Raw genomic sequence first — 17,234 nt, forward strand, 5'->3', positions numbered from 1 at the left:
GTGTAAGTGTTCATCTAAAGTTGGGCTCTCTATTCTATTCCATTGATTTATTTGTCTATCCCTGCACCAGCTACCCACTCCAGTATTCTTGCCTGGAAAATCCCATGGACAGAGGAGCCTGGTGGGCTACAGTTCATGAGGTCAGAGAGCTGGACACGACTGAGCAACTACACTTCCACTTTCATACCAGCCCCACTGTGTGCTTATTATTGTAGCTTTGTAGCAAGTCTTAAAGTCAGGTATCCTAAGTCTTTTTTGTTCGTTTTTAAGATTTCTTTGGATGTTCTAAGTCCTTTGCATAGCCATATAAATTTTAGAATCAGTTTGTCAACTTCTACAAAAAAACCTCACAGGATTGTGTTTGAGATTACGTTGAATCAATAGATCAAATTGGAAGAACTGACATCTTAATATTATTGAGTTTTTCAACCTATAAGTGGCTAGCCATTCCCTCTCCAGGGGATCTTGCCGACCCAGGAATGGAACCTGAGTCTCCTGCATTGCAGGCAGATTCTTTACCATCTGAGCCACCAGGACTCCCAAGTACAGTACACCTTCCATTTATTTAGGTCATCTGTCAGCAAAATTGTGCAGTTTTCATTATAAAAATCATGCCCTAAATTTTAAAATTTATTCCTAAGTATTTTCTGATCTGAGTTATTATAAATAAATTTTTTAAATTTCATATTTTAGTTGTTTCTTTTTCTGGATATTGACTTTATATTCTGTGATCTTGCTAAATTCACTTTATTTGTTCTTTTGTTGTCATGTATATTCTTTACAGTATTCTATATAAACAGCCATCTGTGGTGAGAGAGTTTTACATCATCCTTTCTGATCTTTAGACTTCTTTTTTAATTTTCCTTCTCTTATTACACCAGCTAGGATCTCCAATAAAATACTGAATTAGAAATGGTGGGTGTGGACACTTCTGCCACCTTCTGATCTTGGGGAAAGAGTCTATATTTCACTATTAACTATAATGTTTGCTGTAAGAATTTGTGTGTGTGTGAATGCCTGTCACATTGAGGACTTCAGGCTTTGCTTTGCCCTTGTTGAGCCACAGATGCAATCTGTTTAGTTCTCTTAGCATTAGATGGGCTTCTGGGGGTTTGCCTCTTGTGGATATTGTTCATGGGTCAGTCAGAGTTTGGGGAAGAAATTATAGACACAATTTGACTCTCCCCTCTGTGGTTTTCTCTTTTCCTGGATATATCCCTTCAATTTCCAGCTTCCGTAGTAGCCCTAGACTTTGTCCTTTAATTCCTTAAACAAAGAAGACCACAGATTTTTATGCAAATTCTGCCTAGAAAAACCTCCCAAATAGGAAACTCTTCCAGTGACATTTCTTTCAGATGTCCATTCTCTTCCAAATCTGTTTCAAGTAACTCTCCAGTGCTTTCAGAGAGTTGTGTTTTTTTTTTTTTTTTTTTTTTTTTTTGAGAGTTGTGTTTTTTAAAAATGTTTACAAATTTTATGTTTCATTTACAGTTATTACAAAATGTTGGCTTTATTTTCTGTACGGTACAATACATCTTTGATAGTTCTTTTTTAATATATTTTTTCCAGTGTCTATAGTTGTTTTCCCTGAGAAATTTGGTCCAATATAAACAACTTCAACATTATTAGACATGGAGCCTCATGCTGAAATAATGTGGTCAGAATACTCTTACAGAAAATGTGGAATTTAAACAAAGATTTGAAAAAAGAGAAGGATTTAGCCAAATTGACAGTTTTTTGGTAAAGCCTCCAGGCAGACAGAGGAGCGATAAGCAAACTAGGAGATGCCTGATATGTTAGAGGGCTAGCAAGAAGAGCGGGGTTTTGAGGAGAGTGGTGTGATCAGATGTGCATTTCAAAAATAAAACCTCTGCTATTTTGAGAACAGATTATATGGGTGCAAATATAGAAACAGTTAGCTAGAGAATTAGCTGTTACAAGAATTCACAGGAGAAATAATGGCTTCTCGAAATAGAGTAGATACGGTGAGACCAGTGAAGTGCTATATGTGATGTGAAGGAAGAACCAATAGATTTTTCAGTTGATTAGATATTCCGTGTGAAAGAAAGTGTTCAGAATGACTTCAGATTTTTCTAGCAAGTAAGCATGATTTCTGTATAACACAGAAGGATGGAATTGCCATCAACTGAGAAAGCTATGAGTAAATCAGTTTGATACCATTCAGGTATGACCTAAATCAAATCCCTACAATTATACAGTGGAAGTGAGAAATAGATTCAAGGGATCAGATCTGATAGACAGTGTGCCTGAAGAACTATGGATGGAGGTTTGTGACATTGTACAGGAGACAGGGATCAAGACCATCCCCAGGAAAAAAAAAATGCAAAAAGGCAAAATGGTTGTCTGAGGAGGCCTTACTAATAGCTGTGAAAAGAAGAGAAGCGAAAAACGAAGGAGAAAGGAAAGATATACCCATTTGAATGCAGAGTTCTAAAGAATAGCAAGGAGAGATAAGAAAGCCTTCCTCAGGGATCAGTGCAAAGAAATAGAGGAAAGCAACAGAATGGAAATGGCTAGAGATCTCTTCAAGAAAGTTACAGATACCAAGAGAACATTTCATGCAAAGATGGGCACAATAAAGGACAGAAACGGTATGGACCTAACAGAAGCAGAAGATACTAAGAAGAGGTGGCAAGAATACACAGAAGAACTATACAAAAGAGATCTTAATGACCCAAATAATCAGGTGGTGTGATCACTCACCTAGAGCCAGACATCCTGGAATGTGAAGTCAAGTGAGCCTTAGGAAGCATTACTATGAACAAAGTTAGTGGAGGTGAGGGAATTCCAGTTGAGCTATTTCAAATCCTGAAAGATGATGCTGTGCAAGTGCTGCACTCAATATACCAGCAAATTTGGAAAGCTCAGCAGTGGCCATAGGACTGGAGGAGGTCAGCTTTCATTCCAATCCCAAAGATAGGCAAGGCCAAAGAATGTTCAAACTACTGCACAATTGCACTCACCTCACAGGCTACCAAAATAATGCTCAAAATTCTCCAAGCCAGGCTTCAACAGTACATGAACCTTGAACTTCCAGGTGTTCAAGCTGGATTTAGAAAAAGCAGTGGAACCAGAGATCAAATGACCAACATTCATTGGATCATCGAAAAAGCAAGAGAATTCCAGAAAAACATCTTCTTCAGCTTTATTAACTATGCCAAAGCCTTTGACTGTGTGAATCACAACAAACTGTGGAAAATTCTAAAAGAGATGGGAATACCAGACCACCTGACCTGCCTCCTGAGAAATCTGTATACAGGTCAAGAAGCAACAGTTAGAACTGGACGTGGAACAAGAGACTGGTTCCAAATAGGGAAAGGAGTACATCAAGGCTGTATTTTGTCACCCTGCTTATTTAACTTATGTGCAGAGTACATCATGTGAAATGCCGGGCTGGATGAAGCGCAAGCTGGAATCAAGATTGCCGGGAGAAATATCAATAACCTCAGATATGCAGATGACACCACTCTTATGGCAGAAAGTGAAGAACTAAACAGCCTCTTGATGAAAGTGAAAGAGAAGAGTGAAAAAGTTGATTTAAAATTCAACATTCAGAAAACTAAGATCATGGCATCTGGTTCCATCACTTCATGGCAAATAGATGTGGAAACAGTGACAGACTTTATTTTCTTGGGCTCCAAAATCACTGCAGATGGTGACTGTAGCCATGAAATTAAAAGATGCTTGCTCCTTGGAAGAAAAGTTATGACCAACCTGGACAGCATATTAAAAAACAGAGACATTACTTTGCCAACAAAGGTCCATCTAGTCCAAGCTATGGTTTTTCCAGTAGTCATGTGTGGATGTGAGAGTTGGTCTATAAAGAAAGTTTAGCGCTGAAGAATTGATGCTTTTGAGCCGTGGTGTTGGAGAAGACTCTTGAGAGTCCCTTGGACTGCAAGGAGATCCAACCAGTCCATCTGAAAGGAAATCAGTCCTGAATATTCATTGGAAGGACTGATGCTGAAACTGAAACTCCAATACTTTGGCCACCTGATGCAAAGAACTGACTCATTGGACAAAATCCTGATGCTGAGAAAGATTGAAGGCAGGAGAAGGGGATGACAGAGGGTGAAATAGTTGGATGCCATCACCAACTCATGGATATGAGTTTGAGTAAACTCCAGTAGTTGGTGATGGACAGGGAGGCCTGGTGTGCTGCAGTCCATGGGGTCACAAAGAGTCGGACATGACTGAGTGACTGAACTGATGCCTGAACTGTGCCCTCCAAGACAAAGTCCTAGCTAAGAGAGATACTTAAATAACTAATATGATTGTCTAACTGAACTTTTGGTAGTATGCTTCTGTGGAGACCAGAGGAGAAAAAAGTCTCATTTCACTTTGTGATGAGGAAGTAGGTAGTAATGGATCAGTATGTTGAAGAATAAATAGGATGTGAAAGAATAGGGAGTAAGAAGTTACTAATGGAAGAATAATCCTGCACAGTAATACAGAAATGCAAACCTTAATGCTGAGTGCTTGGCAGTGGGACACAAATTGGTATGATCTGAGGTAAAGATGTATGGTAATGATGGTAGGAAAAGGGATGGAGTATATGGAGGGAGGAAAATACAGGACAAAAGACATAATCAAGTTAAAGAATGTATTTACTGTAATAATGAGCTTATCCTTATCCAACAGGCATTGGGAAAGTGGGAAAAAGTACTTTTAAACAGTAAGGTGAAAATCCTTGGATGGAAAATAAGCCAGTAATTTGTTTGTTTTCTTTTTGTTGTTGTTCTTTGTCCAAAGGCAGTTAAACATATTATAAATAAATCACAGAAATATATATTCAGTGTTGTAGTTCTAAAGCATGGTCCACAAGGACATTCCCTGAACTGTTCTATTGTGGTATTATGAATTTAATTGAAGACTTTTTTTCCTGGCGTGATTTAATGATTTTTCATATTATTAAATAGATGGGAAAAACACATACAAAGTGAATAATGCCAGTTTCCCATTCATTTGTGTAAGATATTAACTGGTTAGTTGTTTGCCAGTGTATTCTATGAATCAAAATTGTTTTATAACCATGAGGAAAAAAAATTAGTGCTACTGAAACTTGTGATTGTTTATTCTTTTCAAGTCATGGGCCACAGGGATGAGACAGGGGACTTCAGTAGCAGTCAGTCAAAATCATGAAATATATTTATTTCTATTACTCATTTAACAAAAGGTAGTATTTGCTGTAAAATGTTTGATGCTTTTGTGAGTGTGTTAAGATACAATTTAATTGCTCAGTCATGTCTGACTCTGCAACCCCATGGACTGTAACCCACCAGGATCCTCTGTCCATGGGATTCTCTGGGCAAGAAGACTGGAGTGAGTTGCCATTTCCTTCTCCATGGCATCCTCCTGACCCAGGGATTGAACCTGGGTCTCCTGCATTGCAGGCAGATTCTTTACTGTCTGAGCCTCCAGGAAGATGTTAGTTAATTCAAGAGTACTGTTGTCTGTGGAGGTCTAGAAGAAACAAAGCAAAGAGGAACTAAAGAGCCTGTTGATGAAGGTGAAAGAGGAGAGTGAAAAAGCTGGCATGAAATTCAACATTCTGAAGACTAAGATCATGGCATCTGGTCCCATCTCTTCATGGGAAATAGATGGGGAAACAAAACAGTGACAGACTATTTTCTTGGGCTCCAAAATCACTGCAGTTGGTGACTGTAGCCTTGAAATTAAAAGATGCTTGCTCCTTGGAAGAAAAGCAATGAAAAATCTAGACAGCATGTTAAAAAGCAGAGACACTACTTTGCCAACAAAGGTCCATATAGTAAAAGCTATGGTTTTTCCAATAGTCATATATGGTTGTGAGAATTGGACCATAAAGAAGGCTGAGCGCTGAAGAATTGATGCTTTTGAACTGTGGTGTTGGAGAAGACTCTTGAGAGTCCCTTGGACTGCAAGGATATCACACCAGTTAATCCTAAAAGAAATCAGTCCTAAATATTCATTGGAAGGACTGATGCTGAAGCTGAAGCTCTAGTACTTTGGTCACCTGATTCAAAGAGCCGACTTATTAGAAAATATCTGATGCTGGGAAAGATTGAGGGCAGGAGGAGAAGGGGACAACAGAGGGTGAGATGGTTGCATGGCATCACCAACTCAATGGACATGAGTTTGAGCAGGCTCCAGGAGTTGGTGATGGACAGGGAAGCCTAACGTGCTACAGTCCTTGGAGTCACAGTCTCCTGACTGAATGACTGAACAACCAAAATAAGAAGAAACACTGCCTTCCTTGGGATATTTTAGAATTATCAAATGTCTTGATTAGAAGGGATAGGGACCCTTTCTCCTATTAATTTATCACTGTTATTTAAGATGATTAATATTTATGATTTGTATCTAACACTGAAAGAAAAGCTTGTTTTAGGGCAAAGAGATGGAGATTTGATTTCCAGACTTTCCTCTCAGTAGTAGTTTGAGATCGGCTAAGTCTCAGAATTTTGAGCTTCATCTTTAAAATGAGGATAATATCTTTTCTACCTTCATTCCTGGTAACTATGAAGACCAAAGGGGAATTCTGTATAATGGTAACATGTACATTAGAAAGCATTATTTGAATATGAGATATATTAACTCATATTATTTTCATATACTGTAGATTACATAATAAAAGTTACATCTTTCCTGGTAAAGGATGTAGGTGAGATTTCATTTACTGCTGAGATCATATAGAGTTACATAAAACTCCATGAATTTTTTCTTTTTGATTTTTATGATCTTAACATTTTTTAATCTACTCACATAAACTTTTCCCTTTAGATTAAATAATAACCACACTAAAAATCAGTTTTCATGTGTTTTCTACATCACACCTTTTATATGTCCACATACCTGTCTTTTAAACAAAATTTAATTAAGACAGAATTGTTCAGAAATGATGATCTGAGTTAAAAGTTTAAGAAGCACATGAGAGAACAGGTCTATAATTGCCAGTTTCTAGTGCTTGTCCCCAAATTTTCAGATGCTTACATTTTTCCTGAGTATTTCAGCTATTGTGTGAGATGTACTGTTCACTACAACATGTAATTTTTAGTGAATAAAGTGGCACAGACCAGTAGATGGCCAAATTCAGTATAGTTCAGACTTACTTGGTAAGAGGATGGCTCTCAAAATCTACGAAGAGCCTTTGTTGAGTTCTTTCTATCATGTATACATTTGTTGTTGTTGTAGTTTAGTTGCGAAGTTGTGTTTGACTCTGTGGCCGCGTGGACTGTAGCCCACCGGCTCCTCTGTCCAGGGGATTTCCCAGGCAAGAACACTGGAGTGAGCTACCATTTCCTTCTCCAGGCGATCTTCCCCACCCAGGGATCAAATCCATGTCTCTTGTATTGGCAGGTGGATTCTTTACCGCTGAGCCCCCAGTGAAGCCCCCATTCATATATTATTGGCCCACATATACTGTAGCCAATTTTGAATTTAGAAATAAACTAATTTAAGTCATAGCTCATAATGGAGAGTTAAATTACAGTTATTTCTTTTTTATTTACAAAACTTTTGATTTTCTTGTAAGAAATATTCATGGCGTGAAGCTTCTGCATGAGTAGGTGTCTAGAAATGAATCATCTCCATCGTCATCATCATCACTACCATCCAGATTTTAAAAGGAACGACTGTTTTTGTCCTCAAACAGTAAATATTGTCTTCAAATATTTAATTCTAAAAATTGTTTTGCTAGAACCCATATAATAGTCTTTTATCTTCAGAGAAAACATATGGAGACTTACTCTGCTAGGACATTATAGAATGAATACAATAATCAAAAGTGACAAACTAGTCATTGGAAAGAATTCCTGAGACCCAATTTCTATTTGAATATGAGTCATTGTGACTTTTACATATATAAAGGACTTAGGCAGTCTAATAATGGCAAATTGGAGCTATTTAAAGTAGGATGGCAATAGTGTCCCTTTTAGGATACAAAAGATAAAAGACACAAAGCATGACTCTCTGAAAACAGCTAGAACTTAGGCATTGATAATGTTTAAAAAATTATGTAGACATGGCATTCATTGTATAATGCATAAATAAACTTTTATATAGAAAATGCACCTTTATTTTAGTATTTTAGGCATGTGGGTTAATTATTGGGTTGAGGGTAACCTAAGCTACACCGTACAGAATAATATTAAGAGCCTACTTTTCAAAATGAGATGATTGGCATCTGATATCTCATTTGGTTAATTTATTACTCAAGTTATGTTTTTTTCCCTTCATAAAGAAAACCATAATAATATTTTGGATTTCAGTGCAATAATGCTTCAGGGAAATGATGTGTGTGTGTGTGTGTGTGTGTGTTTTATTTGCTTTTCTTTTATGTCATCTGGGAGGAGGCTAGGCATTAATGATGTTATGGTTATTTTTAACACTAATAGCCCTTTTAACCTATAATGCTAGCGATATTCAATAGAAGCTTATTCATGGAAATATTTTGTATAGGAAAAACATAGAGTTAAATATCTAAACTTACGTGGCAAAGCTTTATCATCTGACCATCCCAGATCTCATTGGTATTGTTTTATTTTACAGATTTTCCTTTTTACCAGGCTAGTCACTTCTGGTTCTGTACCTGCATATACTCTTACAGAAGTTAATTACAGCTATTGGTCAAGAGCACTTTGACTTAATATTTTCATGGCAAGAAAAGGAATAGAGTAATGATTGTATATCTTAACTGAAGCTGAACCATAAGTGATCTGGCTGAAGGCCCTCAGATATAATTTTTCAGACTTCCAAATAAATAACAATTGTAAAATTAAATCAATTTTATTTACTTCCAGACCATGTGGATGAGCGGACAGTATGCAATGGAATAGCCCCTGAAAAAGATGTAGATGGATTTCATATTATTAACATTGGAAGACTATGTCTTGATCAGCATTCCCTCATACCTGCCACTGCTAGTGCTGTTTGGGAAATTATCAGAAGAACAGGTTGGTCTATGGGACATAGGTGCTAAGTGCCACGTGAGCATTTGTGCATTGCCTTGATGGAAAGGGTGACAGAACATAAGCCATTAAACTTCAATCTACAGGAATATATAAAGTTATAGAAATTGAAGAATAATCTGAGATAAGAGAAAAGAAGAACTGGTACCAGGTTACAAGTAACTGCTGTATCAGCTTTCAGGGAGTGCATTTTCCAAATAATAGATTTATCTCCCTACTTTAAAACTATAAACTTAAGGTATTTTGATATATATTTTTCAAAATGTGTTATGTTTCTCCTTACCTTTAAAAACAAAATGTGCTGAACATTTGAGCTATCTCTAATGACCTAGGTTTTCATTGTAGACACTTGCCTTTGAATTGTGCTCTAAATAAAATAATGCTCTCAAAGACCCTCTAGCAGGCAGGTGATAGCTCCCCTGCCTCCATCACTGTCACTTACATTTCTGGCAGCATCTCCTCATCCCAATCTGTTCTTTTCTAACTGAGAAAGAGAACTTTCAAGAGAAAGCAGATCCTAGAATTATATTCATAGAATTTTAATAGTCATAAAACTTTAATTCTAATTTTTTCATTTTACTTATGAAGAAACTATGCCCCAAAGAGGTTAAGTGTATGAAATCTGTAAGCTTTACCTTTCAGATCTTTCTAAATCCGTACATGTAGTGCTTCCCTCCTATGAAGTAAACCACATAAATTTTATGAAAAATACTTTTTCCCCACTTCATTTTGTCCTAGATTTGCTCAAAGTTTGGTTGCCAGTTAATCTTGACATTGTTGTACCTTGCCTGTTTTATGATTAATAATAAATTTTAAGTCTTCACACTTCTACCTCTTCATGTGAATTTTCATGTTTAAAATAATTTAATGACACCTTGAAAATGTTTGTGGTTTCTTTTTTAATGAGGATATAACGAGAGGGAAAGTGACAAAACCAAAAAGTATAAAAATAAATATTTTAAAATAATGAATGTTGGAACATTATAGACAATTTACAAAATAATTCAAATTTAATTAGAGGTTTTTAAAGAATATTTCAGTTGGCTGTTCAGATGATTACTTTGCTTCTTGTTGTTTATTCTTCATTTAAATCAAACTCTGTATTTTAAGGAATTGAAACATTTGGAAAAAATGTTGTTGTGGCTGGAAGATCCAAGAATGTAGGGATGCCCATTGCCATGCTGTTACACACAGATGGAGAACACGAGCGGCCAGGAGGTAGGTGCTGCTTGGAGATTCTATGCGCTCTTATTAATACAATCTTCTTACTTCCTAAGCTCTTCAAATAAAAATGTGTTTGGAAATGTGGTTTAGCATATTTGTGGGCTTAATGCAAATAAAGTTTTCCCTTATTCTTCATCTAATGATATGTGTGCTTGCATGCTCAGTTGATCAGTCATATCTGATTCTTTGTGACCCCCATGGACTGTAGCCTGCTGGGCTCCTCTGTCCATGGCATTTTCCAGCAAGAATACTAGAGTGGGTTGCCACTTCCTGCTCCATCTAAAGACATGAGTGCCTTGATAATGTATAAAAGAATTGCTAGAAATATGTGGTCCCTTTGTTCCTATTTTTTTCTTTTGGCTATATGTACTTCCTTCATATCCTTAAACATATAGAGATTATGGAGAATCATATGGAGAGTACTTTAAAAATGAGGAATAAAACTATCATGTGACCTAGCAATCCCATTCCTGAGCATATAGCCTGAGAAAACCACAATTAAAAAATGACACATGTACCCCAATGTTCATTGGAACACTGTTTACAGTAGCTAGGACATGGAAACAACCTAGATGTCTATCTACAGATGAATGGATAAAGAAGTTGTAGTACATATATACAATGGAATATTACTAGCCATAAAAAGAATGCAGTTAGTCAGTTCTAGTGAGGTGGATAAACCTAGGGCCATTATGCAGAGTGAAGTCAGAAAGAGAAAAACACATATCATACATTAACACATATATATGGAATCTTGAAAAATAGTAGTAATGAACCTATTGGCAGGGCAGGAATATAGATGTGGATGTAGAGGACACTTGTGGACACAGCAGGGGAAGGAGAGTAGGACAAGTTGAGAGAGTAGCATTGCAATATATAGACTACGTGTGTAAAACAGGTAATCAGTGGGACGTTGCTGTGTGGCGCAGGCAGCTCACCTCGTGCTCTGTGACGACCTAGAGGGTGAGATGGGGATGGTGCTAGAGAGGCTCAAGAAGGAGGAAATCTATGTGTACTTATGGGGGGTTCACACTGCTATACCACAGAAACCTACACAACATTGTAAAGCAATTATCCTCCAATTAAAAATTAAAATATTAAAAAAAGAAAGGTAGAAAGGCTAGATACTTACTAGATGCATAAATATCACCAGTTGATAGCTATCTGTGTACCCATGTACACCATCTCACTAAAATACACCACCAATGCATGGATATAAGACTTTTTTTTTTTTTTACCATTATTAACCTTGGTGAATTCCAGTTCCCTGTTATAACATTTTCTAACATTTTCTTTCAAGTTGACTCTTGAACAGCACAGGTTTGAACTGCACAAGTCCATTTATATTTTTTTCACTAAATATTTACATACTACAGTACTATATAATCTGTGGCTAGTTAAATCAGTGAATATGGAACCATGAATACAGTGGCTGACTGCAAAGTTATAGGTGGATTCTCAACTGCACAGACGGTGTTCTAAACCTCCATATTGTTCAAGGGTTAACTATACTAATTTTATGACCTTGGTTGACATAATGCATGTGAAATATTTTTTTAAACCGTGAAGCTCAATGGAAAAACAAGCCCAATGATAACAAATCACTTATACAAAGTGATAAATTACGAGAATTAAATATTGTTTTTCCTTCCTGGGATTAAGGACTTAAATATTACCAGATCAAAATGTGTATGAGGATCAAAGTTATCTTGGGCCTGATAGTGACTCAAAGTAATTTTAAAAAGTCTCAGTTTTGGACTTTTCCGGTAGTCCAGTGGTTTAGAATTTGCCTGCCAATGCAGGGGACATGGGTTCGATCCCTGGTCTAGGAAGATTCCACGTACCCTGGAGCAACTAAACCTGTGCCCCACAATTACTGAGCCTGCGTGCCTAGAGCCTGTGCTCTGCAAAAAGAAAAACCACTGGAATGAGAAGCCTGTGCACCACAACAAAGAGTAGCCCCTGCTTACCACAACTAGAGAAAGCCTGTGCAGCAAGGAAGACCCAGCGCAGCCAAAAGTTAATTAATTAATTATTTTAAAAGTCTTAGTTTTGAAGAGCTGTTCAGAAGACCAAATCTGGTAGTATGAACTTTGTAGATGGTAGCCTACAAAGAGATGGAGATGATGTAGATGCATCTCTAGCTTAATTATTCACTTCTAACATAGTCTGTTAGTGCTCATCTGTGTATCTCTTAGGATGTGGTAATGATATTGATTCATATTTGCCTTTATTTAATAGTTTCTGTTAAGCAAGGTAAAATAATCAGAAAGATTTACCTAAGTATACCATTTTTGTTGGAAGATTTTGACCGAGAGTCACTTGGCAGGTTTTTCTTCATTTTCAACATATTATCTTATTTCATCAGTAGCATATCAAGCAACATTATGCAACTTCATTATCTGCACAGCACTTTCTCATGAACTATCCTATTTCGTTCTCAATAATTCTGGAATATATTCATATTCACATTTTGCAGCTAAAGGAAATGAGCTTGAAACTGCAGTAACTTACCCAAGGCCATTCAAGGAAACGGTGTACAGAGTAGGGGCTGGGGGCTGACTGTCAGTTAGGAGGGTAGTTTGAAGTCAGACCCCTCTCCCACCAAGCCCTGTATCCTTGGACAAGTCATTTAATCTGTGCAAGCCTCCACTTCCCTCATTTGTATCTTTTTTGCTGGGTTATCATAAAAACTGAACTAGATTTGAATGTGAAGCACTACTCACAGTGCCTGAGACAGTAAGTTAAGTAAGCCCTTGGTACATGTGAACGATGGCTATTACTATTATTTCTATTATTATGCTTAAGGCAATAATCTGTGGCCATGCAGATGAAAAAGTTTAGATTAACGTAATCCAAGGTTAATGATGAATTTTTAACCTCCATTTGAAATTTTATTTTCTTTTTGTGGTGGGTTTTCTGTTTGCTTTTATTTGGATGAAATCTAATCTTTGTTGTAATAATTTGCATAAATGTAGAATTTATAAAGTTTATAAACATGACTTATAATATTCCAAATTATACTTTATATTGTACTTTTTCTTATACATATTAACATATTGTATGCTAATTTCTTGATAAATTTCAATTTTGAATTGTTTGTCTATAAAATACCTAAGTCTAAGAAAGTCAATTTCCCTCCTCTTTATGCAATTTAAAAGGAGATTTTCCTATATCATAAAACACATTAACTTTATAAATATTCTGTGCTTTGTTTTGCAGGATATGTTCACTTGAATGCATGTTAAAAAGTGAATAAAAGCAGAATTAGATATAGTTCTGGTTACTTATATGCCAAGTGGTTAAATTTGCATTTATTATAGTGGCACCTAGGTGCATTTATAATTACAGTATCTAAAAGGTAATATATTATAAATGATATTGGTCATCACAACATGGGTGGTGTTTAATCTCACGCGCATTTAATAGGAGTATGGTGACATATCTGATTAGTATGAATTGTTGAGAGCTGCTCACTGAAAATCTGGAATCTGTGGGAAAGTTAATATTTCAAATGTCCATGTCTGTTAGAGCAGTGATTATGTGGAGTGACTGCATGTGCATTGTTAGCTAGTGGAGATAATGAAGGAGGATTAACTGGGCAAATTCCTATCTATAGACCTTGCTCTGATGACACTCACAATGCTGAGCATCAGCTCATGCTATATTTCTTTGCCAGAAAAGATTCAAAGCCCTAATGATTCATTTGTGTTTTAAAGCCAAAGATAATCACACTAGAAGACATATAGCGAGGCTGTGGTACTATTGCAGTGGCATTAGTGCTAGGAGATTTTAAGAGAGCATTATGGAAGATTTTGCTTAGAGTCCTATGAACCCAGGGGTGTTCTTGATTTCATTTGTGCAATATGCATTCGGTACATATACTCATTGAACACTAGGGTGGAGGGTGGTAGAGTGTTGAAAAAGACTTGGGTGGCACTAGTGGTAAAGAACCTGCCTGCCAGTGCAGGAGACAGAAGAAGCCTGGGTTCGATCCCTGGATTGGGAAGATCCCCTGGAGAAGAGAATGGCTACCCATTCTAGTATCCTTGCCTGGAGAATCGCATGGACAGAGGAGCCTGGAGGGCTACGTTCCATGGGCTGGCAAAGAGTCGGACACGGCGGAAGCAGCTGAGCACATGCACCCCTGTCTGCAGAAGATGAGGGGCTGCACCTTCAGGGCACCATTTTGCTTAGAGCTCGGATTCCTCACTGATACTCAGCTTTTGCACTCAAGCTGCCCATCTGCTGCAACTTCTTTACATCAGGTACATTTTTTTTTTTTAAGGGACATCCTATCTAAACGGAAAAACCTCAAGATATTTTGTCAGTGGAATGCCTTGCCTTTGTGAAAATTGGCTCCAGTTGTGAAAAATGAACATTTTTGCCACCTTGGAAGCATTATCTCTCACTTACAAGAGGGGCCTTCAGGTGGTAATACAGGAGTGGATGTTCCAGGCAGTGCAATGTGATATGAGTGCCATGTGTGATTAAGCTCAGCCCAGTGCTAGATTGGGCCAGGTGTCCTCTGGTTTCAAAGAGAGGAACCAAAAAGGAATGCCTGGGAGAGGAGTTACACAAAGCAATCACAAAGTCTCAGTCACAAGACTGAGATTCTTGGTCTTGTTGCTAGGGGAGTGAGGTGGACTTTTGCTGCCTCTGTGGAATGAACCATTGTCAAACTGGGGCAGGGGGACACCAGGCATATAGTCTTTATTCCTCCCATCCCACTGTTCCTAAGGTAGAAGTGCTCACGGTAAGATATTAGGGATATAATGTTTTGTGATGCCTCCGTATTGAGTCAAATTCACTGAATTATAGCTTTGAGTTTGTTTAGCGGAAAGCAATAGCAAAGAACAAATGCTTGTTGCAGTCTCATTTTCTGTGTTGAATAGTAGGAGTACTGTTTCATTTTCAGAGTATCTGAAATTCAGCCAGCTAGTATCTGAAAAGCACTGTACTTGAAAAAATACCACATATCCTCACATCAGGCAGCTGGAGCTATTAGTTACAACTGTTGAAACTAACACTAAACACTATATAAAAAATAAGATGAAGTTCAAATCCTTTTCTTTCCCTTTCATCTTCTCTCTTTCATCCTGACCTCAGAGCACCAGGCATTTTTTTAATTAGCAGCACAAAGCATCCCTTTTCTAATGTCTGTAAGCCCAATAATTCAAAGCGTGACTTGTAAGGATGTTGTGTTCTGCTCCACCAGCCTTTTCAGCCATTTGTCCCATCAGGTTCCCTTTGGTACCTTCTGCTGAAGCTTCATAGAAGTGCATATTATTCCCCAAACACACCACCTCTTCCAAGCCGCCTTTCCATTACATACCCTGTTCCCTATGCAGGGAACGTTGCTTCTCAACCCTCACCCGCTTTCCTCTCACCTTCCGCCCACCTTTCATGATGTGCACCAAAGCCAACTCTTAAACGTCATCTACGCTGCCATCACAGCACTAATTCTGCACATCTTCATTGTCTACCTATTCCCCTTTTCTACACATGCATAGTAAACGTGAGCTGCTTAATGACAAATATTTTGTCTTGGGCTTTTTCTGTCTCTGAAATTTAGCACCGAGATTGGCATGTAATAATGCAACTAGTCAGTGGATCAATAACAGTTTACTAATGTCTCCTATGAGCACTGAAGAATTGATGCTTTTTGGATTGTGATACTGGAGAAGATTCTCTAGAGTCTCTTGGACTGCAAGAAGATCAAACCTGTCAATCCTAAAGGAAATCAACCCTGAATACTCATTGGAAGGACTGATGCTGAAGCCAAAGCTCCAGTACTTTGGCCACCTGATGCCTTTGCATCATTGGAAAAGATACAACTCTTTGGAAAGGACCCTGATGCTGGGAAGGATTGAAGGCAAAAAGAGAAGAAGGCAGCAGAGGATGCGGTGGTTAGACAGCATCACTGACTCAATGGACATGAACTTGAGCAAACTACGAGAGATAATGAAGGACAGGAGAGCCTGGCCTGCTGGAGTCCACAGGATCCCAAACAGTCAAACACAGCTTAGTGACTGAACAACAACATGAGCCTGTGTTATAGAAAATAAGACTGCAGGCTAGGGATTTAAAATCAAATATTGCTATTTACTGAGGGGAAAAAATTCCCTGTAAAGGGAGGAAGAGGGAGAGAAGTAGCTAGGTGCTTACTACACACTAACACCGTCATACTTTGACATTATAGACATTTATATATAAGCATAACTTATGGCTCCTCTTTCCCCAAGAGTCAGATCATAGGAGAGGAGAATGCCTCATGACCATCAGGAGGAGGAGGAGACCTAAGTGTACTGGGAATAGAAGAGAGTTGTTAACGACAGCATTAATGGAAAGAGGTCACAGCATTTTTCCAGTAAAACATTTAAAATTTATCCTTTTGTTTAGACATTTTTTTTTCTCATGCTGCTGACATGTAATATTGCCTTCTTACAGAGGGGCTGATTTCTTTCTCACTAAATATGTGGAATATGATGGTGAATAAATCACAGTTCAGTAGGAAAGATAATCAGTAAACAATCAGGTAATAATGATTAATCATAATTGTGCAAAATGCTGCAAAAGAGAAGAGCTTTCTATAATAAAAGCTTAAGGAATGGATGATTTCTAACTGTAGTTCTGCATGAAGGCTATACCTATTTATGTCTATCTTCTGTTACTATTGCAATGGAATGTTTTTAATAGTCTACCTTCTGTCACTACAGTTTATTTCAGACTAAAGAAAATCCCACCTCAGGGATGAAAACAAAAATATGTACTACTTAAAGTTATTAAAAATTTCTAAAATATATAGATGAAAAGATTTACTCTATACAAAATAAATACTTCATACCATATGGTAAATGATGAGTTGATGATCTTTTAAAAAATCAAGTCGATGCCATGCAATTATTATATGTATAAAGTAAGAACATCAGATAGAACTTCCTCAAACAGGCCTCTCTGAAAATCTATCCCACTCCCTCACACAGCTCTATAGACACGCTAAAGAACTTCTCCTTCACAATGTTTATCAGTCTGTAATTA

General features: G+C 37.4%; 1 protein-coding gene across 1 annotated transcript in view; it reads left to right on the forward strand.

Annotated features, from left to right (window-relative positions):
* The window catches only part of MTHFD2L (methylenetetrahydrofolate dehydrogenase (NADP+ dependent) 2 like), a 147,941-nt gene that overhangs the window by 36,723 nt on the left and 93,984 nt on the right, over positions 1-17,234 (forward strand). The window contains exons 4-5 of the mRNA XM_043448193.1: positions 8,802-8,954; positions 10,080-10,187. Of these exons, the coding sequence (XP_043304128.1) occupies positions 8,802-8,954; positions 10,080-10,187 (261 nt within the window). The remainder of the gene's footprint in view (positions 1-8,801; positions 8,955-10,079; positions 10,188-17,234) is intronic.

The sequence above is a fragment of the Cervus canadensis genome, chromosome 26 (assembly GCF_019320065.1).
Source record: "Cervus canadensis isolate Bull #8, Minnesota chromosome 26, ASM1932006v1, whole genome shotgun sequence".
In the NCBI taxonomy this organism is placed as follows: Eukaryota; Metazoa; Chordata; class Mammalia; order Artiodactyla; family Cervidae; genus Cervus; species Cervus canadensis.